Source organism: Strix aluco, chromosome 2 (genome assembly GCF_031877795.1).
Source record: "Strix aluco isolate bStrAlu1 chromosome 2, bStrAlu1.hap1, whole genome shotgun sequence".
In the NCBI taxonomy this organism is placed as follows: Eukaryota; Metazoa; Chordata; class Aves; order Strigiformes; family Strigidae; genus Strix; species Strix aluco.
This window is the reverse complement of record NC_133932.1, coordinates 5,730,695-5,744,047: the sequence shown is the minus strand read 5'-3', so window position 1 is coordinate 5,744,047 and position 13,353 is coordinate 5,730,695. Positions and strand designations below refer to the sequence as shown.

The 13,353-nt window shown below is 51.1% G+C and overlaps 1 protein-coding gene across 1 annotated transcript in view; it reads left to right on the top strand.

Moving 5' to 3' along the window:
• Nucleotides 1-13,353, top strand: part of FSTL1 (follistatin like 1) — a 60,948-nt gene that overhangs the window by 30,447 nt on the left and 17,148 nt on the right. Inside the window, exon 3 of the mRNA XM_074808908.1 lies at nt 13,080-13,184. Coding sequence (XP_074665009.1) covers nt 13,080-13,184 — 105 coding nt within the window. The remainder of the gene's footprint in view (nt 1-13,079; nt 13,185-13,353) is intronic.

Genomic DNA, 13,353 nt, shown 5'->3' with positions numbered 1-13,353 from the left:
GGGTTAAATCAGGAATGAGACAGGGGACCCACGAAGCACAAACAGCTTGCCTAAATAAAAGCCTCGGTGTTTAGGCAAGCATCTTGAGCGAGAGCAGGTTCAGCACGAGCTGCAGGGAGCAGTGCAGGGGCAAAGGGCTGCAGGTGGCTGTGACGCCAATACCCAGGGTGATACCCATCCTTGGGAAGGCTGGAAACCCTCAGACTTCGGAAGTTTTCTTCTTTCCTGCCAGCTGTGGCAGTTACCATAGTGACTGGATTTTATAGTGTATTTCATAGCGATGCTACCAATTTTCTTGTGGCCTTCTTGCCTTATCAGAGCTCCCTCTTGGCTGTCTCAGTAGAGAGGTCTGCCATTAAGTGCACATCAGAGAGACAGCGCATTGTCTGTCGCAGAGGGAAGCCTCTTTGGAATAGGTGTGAAATGGTGTTAGGTCTGCACAGGGATGCTTTCAGGTGCTGCTGCCAGGGCTGGAAGCTTTGTGAGGGATAATAAGGGCAGCAGGAGTTGAAAATTCGTTGGAATGGGCTGCCCAGGGCAGGGGGGGAGTCCCCATCCCTGGAGGGGTTGAAGAGTCGGGTTGACCCAGCGCTGAGGGATCTGGTGGAGTTGAGAACGGTCAGTGTGAGGTTAATGGTTGGACTGGAGGATCTTCAAGGTCTTTTCCAACCTAGATGATTCTGTGAAAAGAAGTAGCTGGTCAGAGCTCAGGGGTCACAGTTCCCCTTGTGCTGGGTCCCAGATGCCCAACGCCGCTAGTCCCTGGTCCCGGTGCAGGGCTGCGGGGCGACTGCCCTTGCAGTTTAATGGGATTTGCTTTGTTGCTGGTGTTTCTGAGAGCAGAGAAAAACACATACACATCTCTCCCTATAGTCTGTACGCTTGTGCAGCCCTTCCCATGTTCCTCCAGCAGCAAGGATTTTCACTTAGTTTTTACAGCAGTGTTTTTCCTCTCCTCTTTCCAACATAAGTGAGTAGGCACACACACTCTTCTGCCAGTTGTCAGGTCTTCAGTAGTAAAAACTGAGGTTACAAGAACCTAGAGAGCTTTCTTTGCATCTGCCCACCTCATGAAATCCTGGTTTGCATTTTGAAGGTTGTAATGTGACAAAGCTTTGGCAGACTTGCCTTCAGCTCCCTCTGGCTACAGGGACACAGTTGAACCTTTGATGGAGCTGTGCCTTTTTGGCAAATGTACCACTGATATGCAGACTCCAGGTTAGTTCCCCAGCCTTCCCAAACTTCTCCCCTCCTGCAGGTTTGTTTTACCTCTCTTCATTTTTCAGATTTTCCCAGTAGTCTGATAACCATTCCTGACTATATGATTTCAGGAAGGGAATGTTCCGTCAATACCATGGGCCAAGAAAATTCTCTAGACCAAATAATGCCTAGTACTGGGGTTTATTCTGACCCTTCCTCACTGCTCCCACTGTATAAAGGGAATCTCATGACTTTTCATATATTAAAGAAGCTTCAAAGGAGAGGAATGACTGTGATAGACACTGTCCCCTGGGGATTTGCTGTTGCAGAGCCGTCTCCAGCAGAGCCATTGGGTGGAGCAGCCCTGGAGCTGCTCTGTGTTAACAAGGAGCTGAGCAAGTCCTTGACCAAGGCTAGAAGATGGGAAGTGCAAAACTGGCCTACATCCAATTCTGTTCTCACTCTCCCTCCCACACTGAGGCTGACTCAGTGCTTCCCTCCAATTGCATAGGCATTTCCATTGCTTTTTTGTGATGTGCTGTGGTAGAGGGAGGGTAAAGAAGGACCAAGGCGCACAGCTGGGAAGAAGGATCGTCAAATTCATTGCATTAGTGATGGGAACAAAACTACTGAGGTTTCTTGCGCAAGAAGCTGGAGGCTGCTGGTAAACCTCAGCATTTCCTGCACTCTACGTTCCTCTTGTGTATCCAGTTACTGGAAGAGGTGAGGAGATGCCATAGGGTTGTAAATCCTAACTTGCCTCCAACTGCTCAGCTCGCTCTTCCCTTCCCTCTGTTGGAGCCAGGTGATGGCTGAGAAATGTGCCAGATTTGGATTCCATTCAGAAATAAATCATCCCAGCTGGCCAGAAAAAAAGAGACAACAAAACTTACTGGCAGGACCAGTAAAATCTGCAGGACTTCTGAGTGTGGGAAATTAGGGGGACAAAGGATGGAAAAAGAGGGACTGCCATGACACAGGAAGAGCTGTGGGTCACCACAGATTTAGGGGTTGAAAGGGAACATTTGAGGGTCTATATGGCACAAACCACCTCAGATTGGGTAATGGGAGGGAGGGGTGCTGAGTGAGTGCACCCCAAAATGGGGCAGATGATCTCAGGGCTCCTTGGACTTCTTGCATCCTGCAGGGGAAAGGAGCAGGCCTTTGGGAAAATGCCGGCTGGCAGAGAAACCTCCCTTTTACCGCTGACTCTGGGTGTGCTTGGAGAAGGAGAGAGGTGATGGCATCTGTGTTTAATTGCTAGCAGGAGTCTGTGCTCCACAGCTCTGCTTCAGTCTGGAGGCCAGAGACAGTGCTCCACCTCTGTCTGCCTGCCCTGAGGAGGTGCTCCTCATCCTCCTCATCCTTCTCTTTCACACCCACCTGTTGGCAAGGGCTTTCTCTGACCATTCCTAAGGTGCTGTAACTTGTCTCATGTGTTACCTGCATACAGAACGACCCCCTCCTGTTGAAATTCAGGAGTCAGTGCTGGTCTTGTTTTTATGTTTTAAACAAAACAGGATGGAGAATTGTGGTTCCCAGAAGCCCAGCCATGGCAAAACAGAGCCTGGCCCAGGGCATTTGGGGTCTAGGAAGGAGGCTTGTGCCCCAGGAAGGAGTGTGACTTGTGTATCAGACTGCAAAGTGGTCCTGGCTCCAGACCAGGGTGCAAAGGGAGGTGAGCTGCCGCCTTACGGTAGTTCTTGAGCACATCCTCTCCCTTGGGCCTTTCTTTTTCAATCTGTCACATGAGGAGGATGATACCAATCTCATCCCACAGGTCCTGTGAGACTAACTTCATTTAGGACCTTTCATGTGCACAGAGATCCCTCCCTGTGCGTGAGGGTTATTTTCTTATCCAAATATGAAGTGATTAACTGGATTCCTCCCCCTGAGAACCGTGGTGCAGCAGCACCTCCTCTCTTCCCGTGGGACTAACTCTGCCCTGCTCACAGCTGAAGCCTCTCCAGCTGGCTTGGCATGCACGAATCAGTCTCTGATCTCCTGCCTCCGTGCCTTGCCAGGAGCCAGCACTAGCAAGAAAGTTCCTGGTGGCTGCAGAGGAGCTGGCAGTTTCACTGCATGATGCAGCAGGAGGGAATCCAGCCCCTTCTTCCAGAAGCGCTGCAGGGATGGGTGGAGGGCGGAGAGCTAAGAGACAGTGCAGTTTTGGGCCATTACATTTTTGAGGCTGTGAGCGTGAGGGGCGTTTTAGGGTGAGCGGCAGAGCGAGGCTGCAGCGGGGAGAGCACTGCCAGACGCAAGCTGCCTTCCTTCTAGCAGCCATTTTCCAGACTTGTTTGCAGTAGAGATTTCCTCTTCCTCAGACTCTCATGTCATTGTTCCCCTTATGGGGCCTCACCGGTCATTGCCTTGTGGTGGAAAATATGAGGTTGTGGGGGCCAGAGCACAGACATTCCTTCCAGCTTAAAAGGGAAAACAGAGTCCTCGCGCAGTGGAGTCCCCGAGAGAGGTATGCCTGGCTCCGTAACTGTTAGCAGCATCACGCTGTAAGAGAAATCAGCTGTCTGGCAGATGCCTTTCTCCTCTTGATGAGGTTGTGGGGAGAAAAGCCTCCTTCCTCCCAATTCCTGCTTCCCTTTCCTTGCAAACACTACCTCCTGCCTGCTCACTGTGGGACACGAGAAAGCCATGGCTGGTGTGTTGGGGCTGCGGTCCCTGTCAGGGGGCCAGGCCATATACCCACCGGGGTCGGCGGGGAGGTAGAGCTCTCTGTATCCACCCTGCTAATCTCTGCAAGGCAATACTGTCCAGGCTGTCTTTTTTTGTAGCAGTAGTAGCATCAGATGTCTTCATCTCCCTGACAGAGCCATGGACAAATAGCCACAAGCAGGCTGCCATGGGCAATGTTGTTTTTCCACAGCCTCATGCAGAGGGCACCGACTTGATGGGCCCCCTTTATCACAGAGGTCACTTAGAGCTTCAGCTGCTCTCCTGCTCAGTGCTCTGCTATGATGGATGTGGCTGGTTCAAGGATCATGGACTGAGCAGCCAGCAAGGCAGGAAGGGTCACACGTAGGTGGGTGAGGTATAGGTTTCTCAGAGAGGGAACATCCTCTGAGCTCCAGGAGTTGCATGTCCCTTCCTCTCCTGCCTGCTTGTCTCTGCATCCAGGTTTTCTGGGAACACGCCCTGATTCCCAGCATGGGTAGAGATGTATACTCTGGCTTGTTTCCCATTAGCAAAAGTCAGTTGCTATTAAATATTCATCTATTAAGCATTGAGAAGCCTTTAAGGGCTTGCATTTTGTTGTGTGGTGTATTTAATGAGCCAGTCCTGGATGTCAGCTGAGAATAGGAAGAGATACACAGAGAGATTTGGGAAGGGGGTGGTGACTGGGGACCAAACTGGGGCATGTGCTCCTCGGTGGCAGGCATCCCGCAGGGAGCGCAGCAGCTCCCAGCACTGCGTCCTGATGGCTGCTCACAGCCCTGGATTGCAGCTGGCTGAAATACCTCAGCAGTGGAAGCTCCAAGGGACGGATGAAAGCGGAAGAGAGGTGGAGTCTCTCCTCCAATGCACGGAAAACGTTGCAGAGGGAGCACAAGCATGGGGGAGACTGAAGAGGGGCTGGGGCGAGGATCTGCCCTCAGGGCTGCAAGCAGCAGAGGGCCTGAGTCTGCTGAGACAAGAGGCTGAGCCAGAAGAGTGTTTCATGGGGCTCTGCAAAGGAGTTACAGCCTGGTTCCCTAAGGAAACAAAGCTATGTCAGCAGGCTGTCTCTGCCTGTCTCCCGCCTCCAGTGAGTCTTGAATCTATTGGCCTGTTTCCGCCACAGCTGATAAAGCGGTGGAGGCCTCTGAGATAATGGGATCCAGCTGGTTTTGTGACTCTAGGTGACTGACACCCCCCCCCCCCCCCCCCCCAGGAAGGAGTCCATACGCTGCCCTGTAACTAACTGATAGACAGGCCGTGCAGAGTGAGCGGTTGGAAACTGGGCTTCATGAGCTCTGCTCGCAGGACAGCTTTAGGATTTGGGGGAGGAGGAGTCCTGAAGTTTTAGTGGTGCTGGACCCCTTTGCATTCAGTGTAGACCTCATGCTGACACCCTTCAAATAGCATATTGTTAGCACTGGGGACATTGTCAAATGTGTCTGGTCACAGTGCCCTGGGGAATCCAGCACTGGTCCAAACTTTGCCTCACAAACATATTTTCTTTTTCTTTTTAACTAACTAGCTTGGGCACAGCATGTTTTTGGGCCTTCTGAGCTGCCTATCAACACCTTGGCTGGTCTGAGCCGCAGGCCATGTACCATGGGTCTCCCAGAGGCAAGGGGAGGGGGAACTTCTCAGGGAGGTGCGGGGGGATGGCTCCAGAGGGTGCCACTTTGGGACTGGATAACACCAGACCTGAGGAAGGGTGTAGCTCGGCTCTGATGTGACCCTGCACCAGTGGGTTCAGCAACCTCTGATGGCAGGTTTCCTTCCAGGATAGAGGATATGGATCACTCCACAGCTCACTGTGCCATCCTAATAGTGATGATGTCCTGGGAGGTAGGTTTTATTGGAGAGCTGACCTGGGAATCAGATGTGGTTCAATCCCCACACACTGGGCTTATCTCCATTTTATCTTTGACAGCTGACAGCCAAACCTTCCAAGTCGGATTTAAAGGTAATTTGTGTGGGGTTTCTTCTGGACTCTGCAGATGTCCTGAGGCAGTAGCCCTAGGGAAAAGAAGTTGCAACGTTCCCCTTACCTATCTATTTATGGCAATCCCAGCGTCAGGGGTGCCTGCTTGTTTCACGCTAATCTGCTCAGTTTACACTGCTGCCAAATTTCCGCCCCATCACACCAGAGTGTTAGAGAATCCAGAAAGCTGCTGCAGGAATTAGGTCAGCTTTGCGGGGAGGGACCAGTGCTTTGCTTGTTAGTCACAAACCAGAACAACGAGACAAATGGCCTGAGGTGACAGGCTGCCTGCCCGTGTGTGCCCTCCAGCAAACGTGGGATCAGCGCTCCCTGGAACTCTGCAGGAGGGCACATTGCCGAAAGAGCTGTTTTGCCTGGAGGCACGCTGAAAGCACAAGCCAAATGTTTTCTCTGTGCCATCATTGTAGAGGAGTTGCTAAATTTTCCCAATCCCCTGAGCTCCTCTGCTGCCCAACCCCATCTTTGAATATCACAGCACAATGCAATGCTTTTCCCTCCCAGCCCCCCAATGGGAGAAGGGAGGTTTGGGAGTCAGGAGATGGGGCTTCTCGCCTTAGCTTTCTGCATCATTGACCTAGCACCTTGTGTCTCCAGATCTTCTTGTGTTGAGGAGAAGACATTGCCAAGACAACAGCTGAACAAAGCACTAGGTATTGTGGCTGGATGTTGCATTGGTTTAGAAATTGTGCAGGCAGCACTGTTTACAGGTGCTGCTGAACAGGAGCCAGCAGTGTGCCCAGGTGGCCAAGAAGGCCAATGGCATCCTGGCTTGTATCAGCAATAGCGTGGCCAGCAGGGACAGGGAAGGGATCTTACCCCTGGACTCGGCACTCGTGAGACCACACCTCGATGACTGGGTTCAGTTTTGGGCCCCTCACTCCAAAAAGGCCATTGAATGACTCGAGCGTGTCCAGAGAAGGGCAACAAAGCTGGTGCAGGGTCTGGAGCACAGGTCTGATGGGGAGCGGCTGAGGGAACTGGGGGGATTTAGTCTGGAGAAGAGGAAGCTGAGGGGAGACCTCATCGCCCTCTACAGCTACCTGAAAGGAGGGTGCAGAGAGGGGGAATGAGTCTCTTGACCAAGGAACAAGTGCCAGGACAAGAGGGAATGGCCTCAAGCTGCGCCAGGGCAGGGTCAGACTGGCTCTTAGGAAGTATTTCTTTGCAGAAGGGGTTGTTGGGTGTTGGAATGGGCTGCCCAGGGCAGGGGTGGAGTCCCCATCCCTGGAGGGGTTGAAGAGTCGGGTTGACCCAGCGCTGAGGGATCTGGTGGAGTTGAGAACGGTCAGTGTGAGGTTAATGGTTGGACTGGAGGAGCTTCAAGGTCTTTTCCAACCGAGATGATTCTGTGATTCCTTCTATCCCTACTCCTGTATCAGTGGCAGGGAACAGGAAAAAAGGATGTGGATGGGAAGACATAGGGAGGACTGGCTGAAATAAATATCTGCAAAGCTCGTTTCTCCCTGTCTGCATGGAGGGAGTCTATTGTGAATTGTACTGGTTATATCTGAAAACTTCCAACTTTTGCTGCTGCCTTCCCCGAGGCACAAGAATCTGTGCAAGTCTTGCAACCCCAGACATCACTTTGGTGCCCTTTAGTTTTCCTTATCTGTGTAGTGCTCAAGTTTGTATAATACATGGGATTGCCTCCTGGAGGAGCTTTCATTGCTACAGGTCTAGAGCACTTTGATTTCCTTGCATATCATAGAATCATAGAATACCAGGTTGGAAGGGACCTCAAGGATCAAATCAGGGAGGGCAAAAATGGAAAGCCTTGATTTTACAGCAAACAGAGCATTATATGAGGGGTCAAGTCATTTTATGGATTTCCACAAACTGATAACAAGAGAGGAAAAAGACCTGCAGTCGCTGCTGATAGCAGAAAAGCTTTTTATTTGTGTCAGTTGGAGAGGACAGTGGGTAGTATTTCTCCAGTGCGGCATGGTCTGCGGAGAAAAAGACTTTTTTGATCTACAAAAGGAGGTTTTGTATGGAAGGATGCGCCGAAAGCAAAAATTAATCTGAGGGGTTGTTTTCAAGCATGTTAACTCCCCGCCTCATAGCACAGTGGTCTCTGCTGGTTTCCCAGCGCGTGCGTAATGGCAGGAATCCTTGCTGCTCCCTTCGGGCAGTGGGGCACCATGGACATGCCGCTGCTTGCACTGCTCTTCTCTGCAGGGGAAAACTTGTTCTTCCTTACGGAGGTGTTTTGTTGCTGAACTGTTAATGGTTTCACCTTTCACAGGTTGGTTGGGATAGGCCCCATTTCCACCAAATGACACCAGGCAGTTGTGGCTCAGCAGGGGCCAGGGGAGGGAGCGGCCAAGGGAGAGCTGCAGTGAGCAGCTCCCTTGTGAAGCCATGGAGCCGCGATGCCTCTTCTCCTCGTGCGTGCGGTCACTCATCTGTCTTGCTGCAGACACTGTTTTCATGCCGTCCCCCCAGCGCGGAGCAGGCGCGGCAGCTCGCAGGACCTTGGGACCCCGTGCAGACCCGCACGTCGCCCTGTGTCGGCACATCGAGCCACGCTCGGTCCCAGACATCTGGGCGCAGGCAGGGGCTCGGAACGGCTCCTGACATCTGCGCTTACGCTGTGTTGGGGGTCCAACTCCTCTGCGCCGGTTGCTGCTAGAGATGAGAAACAGCCCTTCCCGCTGCCTAATTTTAGCTCTCCACCTTGAGGCCCTGCATTGCCGGTTACCATGGTGATCCGTCACCACCGGTGCTGCCGCTGGCTTTCTCGCCCTTGGAAATGTCTCTTTTTCCTCCTTGCTCCCCAGGAAGCAACAGCTGAGGCAGAAGCAGCGCATGTGGCTCACTGCACTCTCACTTCAGGTCGTCTGCTTGACGCTTGCCCATCCGCATGCAAGAACCCTTCATCCGTGGGCCCCCCAAAAGCGCGGCGTGTGTTCCCGACCCCATTCTGCAGACAACCTGGGCTATACATACATGACACTGATGCTGCCCTGAATTTTTGGCCCATGAGCCGTGGCAAACAGCTTTCTCCATGGTCTTTGCCCAAGATGTCTAGGAAGGTTGTGCCCCTGTGCCGTGGCAGAGGCTCCAGAGCCCAAACGCTCCTGCCCTGGCTTTGTGCTTGCTGCTTTTACCTTCCTGCTTGCTCTCTGGGCAGCAGAGGAGTAATTAAAAGCATTGTCCAAACAGAGAGAGCTTGGGCATCTCGCCCGAGGCAGAAGAGAGAAACTGCCTTGTCACGGCTTGCAGTGTAAATGCCACTGCACAGCAATTAATGACAACTCTCTGCCCTTTCCCTTCTGCCTGCCCGAGCACACTCTGCACAGGGACAAGTGACACTTCCCAAGCCCACGGTGACAAAAAAGGCAATGGCAGTTCACAGGAAGGAAGCAGTGTAAAAATGTGATTCCAGCCCCCAAATTCTGACATTAATTTAAGGGCTGACATGATGTAAACAGGTCCTACAGGAAAGCTGGGGAGGGACTCTTTATCAGGGAGTGTAGTGATAGGACAAGGGATAACTGTTTAAACTGAAAGAGGGTAGATTTAAATTAGATACAAGGAAGAAATTCTTTACAGTGAGGGTAGTGAGACACTGGCACAGGTTGCCCAGAGAGATTGTGGCTGCCCCCTCCCTGGCAGTGTTCAAGGCCAGGTTGGACGGGGCTTTGGGCAACCTGGTCTAGTGGAAGGTGTCCCTGCCCATGGCAGGGGGGTTGGGACTACGTGATCTTAAAAGTCCCTTCCAACCCAAACCATCCTGTGACACTGAAACACTGTGGAGTCTTTTTTGTGCATGACCTTGCATTTAAACCTTTGCAGTTTATATTTTCAAGCTTTTACGTTGTAGGTGCGAGGACAAGCTATTTAATATTGAAGTGGCAGCTGCCATCCCTGCTTACTCACGTGACTCTAGCAGATGGAGCTTTATAAAGAGCAAACATGGCAAGGACCAAGGTGAGATCGGAATATGTGTCACAAGAAGCTAGTTCGTCTGGTAGCATCTAGGAGGTCACCAGAGAATCGAATCAGGAGTGAAGATTATAAAGCCTCATTCACAGACCCCTGCCATACTCATCCATTCATCCACCACCCTCTCCGTTACACTCCCAGTTATGCACAGGAGACTCGGGCATTTGCCAGGAAGGCAAACCTGTGTGCAGGCTGGTGGAGGAAAATGTTTCTGGCTCTTGCAGGAGGTGAAGTGAAGGCAGGAGCTGCAGCAGCAGCTGCTAACGCCTGGCAGAGGAGCGTACCTCGACCTGCAAAGCAGCCGCAGCAGGTCAGGCTGCAGGGTGGGGTAGGTGTAGGGTAGCAGGGGTGATGTCTGGGGAAGGAAGGAGGTGAGGGTCTTGGGGATTTTGGGAAGGGGGCATATGAGTAGAAAGGGCTGGGGTTTGTAGGTTGTAGTTGGAGAAAGGACAGTTTGTGGGGTGAGCATTGCAAGGATGGGGGGCACAGGGGTCTGAGTCACTGCTCTGGGAACCAGGGTGGAAGCTGAGAGCTGCTTTCACTAAAGGTGGAGCCAGCATCCAGCCTGGTAACTCCTGCCACGGCTGCTGCTGCTGCTGGACGGGAGGATGAGCAAGCTGAGTCTGAGAAACTGTGCCAGAGTGAGAGGGCAGGCAGGCAGAGCAGCTTGATTCCTTTTATTCTCTGGCAAGCCCCTGGGGTGGAGACAGCCGTGCCGGGACATGGCAACCATCTCCGACCTGCTGCCAGCCTAGGACAGCTTAAAGCAACAAAAAGAAGCAACTGGCAAACCATATTGCTTTGATGAATAAGAAAAATCAGAGAACATGGCCCTCCATCCTGGCAGGAGGCTGTTGTGGCGGTGTCACCCTGCCAGCATCCCCACCCCGGGTCCCAGCGGGAGAGCTGCAGGATGGCTCCTGGGCTCCGGCAGTACAGGGAGAGAGCGGTGGCCAGGAAGCCGTGTCACAGGCCTGGCTTCCAGCAAGCTGTCGAGGGGAGAGGAATCTTGCAAGCCGAGCTTGGTCCCTGCGGACGCCTGCCGAGGCCGGCTGCGGTTGTAGCAGTGCTGTAAGTCTCAGGCCAGGAGGCCAGAGCCGGGTTTGGCATCGGTGGGAGCTTACTGCTGGCAGTCCTGCCTGGCCATGGGTAAGGAGAGGCAGAGTACTGCCATCTATTGCCAGGCACCTGGATTACAGACCTTGGTGGGTGGCAGTTTAGTTTTTCTGAAAAAAACTGGCAGGCCAGTTTTTCTGGCCTTTGGCTCGGTGAAGGGATGGGCACGTTGTTCGAAACCCTTTAAATGGATCAGCACGTAGGTGCCTACAGTGCGTTTTAGGTGTGTGAGTGCCCTAGTCAGACTCCAGCCTTGGAGAATTTGTTTTTTTCTTTGTGTTTTTTTTCAAAATGAGCTAGTCTCTCTTTTCTGCCCTAAGTTGTGTGAGATTGCTTTGTGCAATGAAGCACTCATGTATCTCCCTCCCGCCCCAGAAGCGCCTAGATCATTTACCCCAGCTCTCCACCAGAAGGCAACTAAAGAGAGGTGGATGCAGCAGAAGGGGCAGAGTGGCTTTCATAGCTCAGAAACAATATGTGAAAGGAGGACAAAGGGGCAGGGGGAAGATAACAGACTGTCTTCATGGGGTGAGCAGGCCTGGGACATGGTGTACATTTCTGAGCTAAGACTGGTGTGTCCAAATACTATATTTTTATTTTACAGGATAAGCAGCAAGATAGGAACATTTGCAGAGAGTAGGAAAGGTGTTTGTCGCTATGCAAACCTGGAGGGAATCCTGCAGTGCTTTGATAAGACCTTCTTGGGCTTGATGACTATGCAGTAGGCCAACAGATAAAATATTCTGAAAACCAGGGCAAGGTCATTCAGAAAATGATCTGGCTGTCACTGTGGGCTGTTCAGTAAAGGCAGCAACTGTGAAATTCTGGTTTAAAAGCAAAAAAAAAGAAAATTAGGATAAAGGAGCGACAGGAGAAAAGAAAAAGTGCTTGGCATTTGTCATTATGTGTATCGACAATGCTTGCTCCTCAGGCAAATTCTGTTCCTTTTTGATCACCTATTTTCAAAAGTATATGATGGAGGTACAAAGATACCACACATGAACAGAGGTTAAAAACAATACTCATATGAGAAGGTAAAAAAACCTTTGTGCATAAGAGAGAAGAGTCACAGCAGATACGATTGACCTATCCCACTGATTATTTTACATTCCTCAATCTCCTGTGTCTGATACAAAAATGTTGAGGAAGCCAGTTGGCTAGCCTGAACCAGATATTTAATGTACAGGTGGAAAATGTTAGATGAAATGAGAGTCACAAAGGAAATTAATGACAAAGCAGGGAATTAAACCAGGGTCTCCAAAGTCTGAACCCCTGGAACCGTCTTCTCTTTTAAAAGTCTAAGAAAAAAAAGGCATTAAAACTGATAAAAGTAAATGATGGTTTTATTGAAAACATGATTAACCTGTGGAAATCTTCCCTGCTAGGTGTCACCGGTTTGGGAACGCAGTGGGACTCAAAAAAAGGGGTTTGACAGTTACGTGAACAACAAGAATACTTGTGATGACTTTGGCTAGGAGAAAACTGTAAAGCGTATAAATTGTGCTGCAGGGCATAAGTCAACTGCTGGCTGTCAAGGACCAGGAAGAAATTTTCACTGTGAGAAGGTTACTGTATAATTATCTATGACAGTGTTTCCTCCTCTGAAGTGTTTAATCTTGACCAGTGGAGGCAAGATAATGGTTCATGTAGTTTTGTGAAGTTTTATTGTGACAGGGTCATTATCTGGTGCCTGATGGTGATTTCTTCTGTCTGTTTGACATCACACCTTTCTCCAGGGTTATGTTCACCTTCTTCTTAAATGTCTCAAGCAAAGACATTTCTGCTCCCTACCCTCCATGAAAAAAATTTTGAAGACAGCAGTCCTTGACATGAGCGAGTTATTCTTGCCATTCATGCTAGACTTTCTCTTGCTGATGTTTGCTCCAGTTCTCCTAGGTGAATGTCTGGGAATGACCTCAGGGAATCCCTCTCTTGCTGGGGCTGTAGCCCTAGCCCTTGTGTCTGCTCCTGATTATTGTCTGAGCTGTCCATCTCTTGTAGTCGTGTCTCTCTTGTTCTGTAATCTGTACCTTACCACCTTGGTGCTCTTTGGTCCAATCTACAAGTTAAATGTGTTATTTCTTAAAGCTGTGTTGCTGTTCTTCCGGGTAACTTGATGTATTTTGTCTCTCTTACTTTGCAGGAAGAGCCAAGGAGCAAATCCAAGATCTGTGCCAATGTCTTCTGTGGAGCTGGGCGGGAGTGTGCAGTGACTGAGAAGGGAGAGCCAACCTGCCTCTGCATTGAGGTACGGGGGCAGCCCAGCTTCTGTGTCTGGGACAGGTGTCACCACCATCACCCCCCGGCTGGCGTTTGGTCACTGGAAGGATCCCAGGATGGGATTGAGGCTTCGGCTGTTTTGGAGCAGCTGCAAATTCACAGTGGCTCTTCAAACAGCAGAGTCTTTCCCAGAGTGG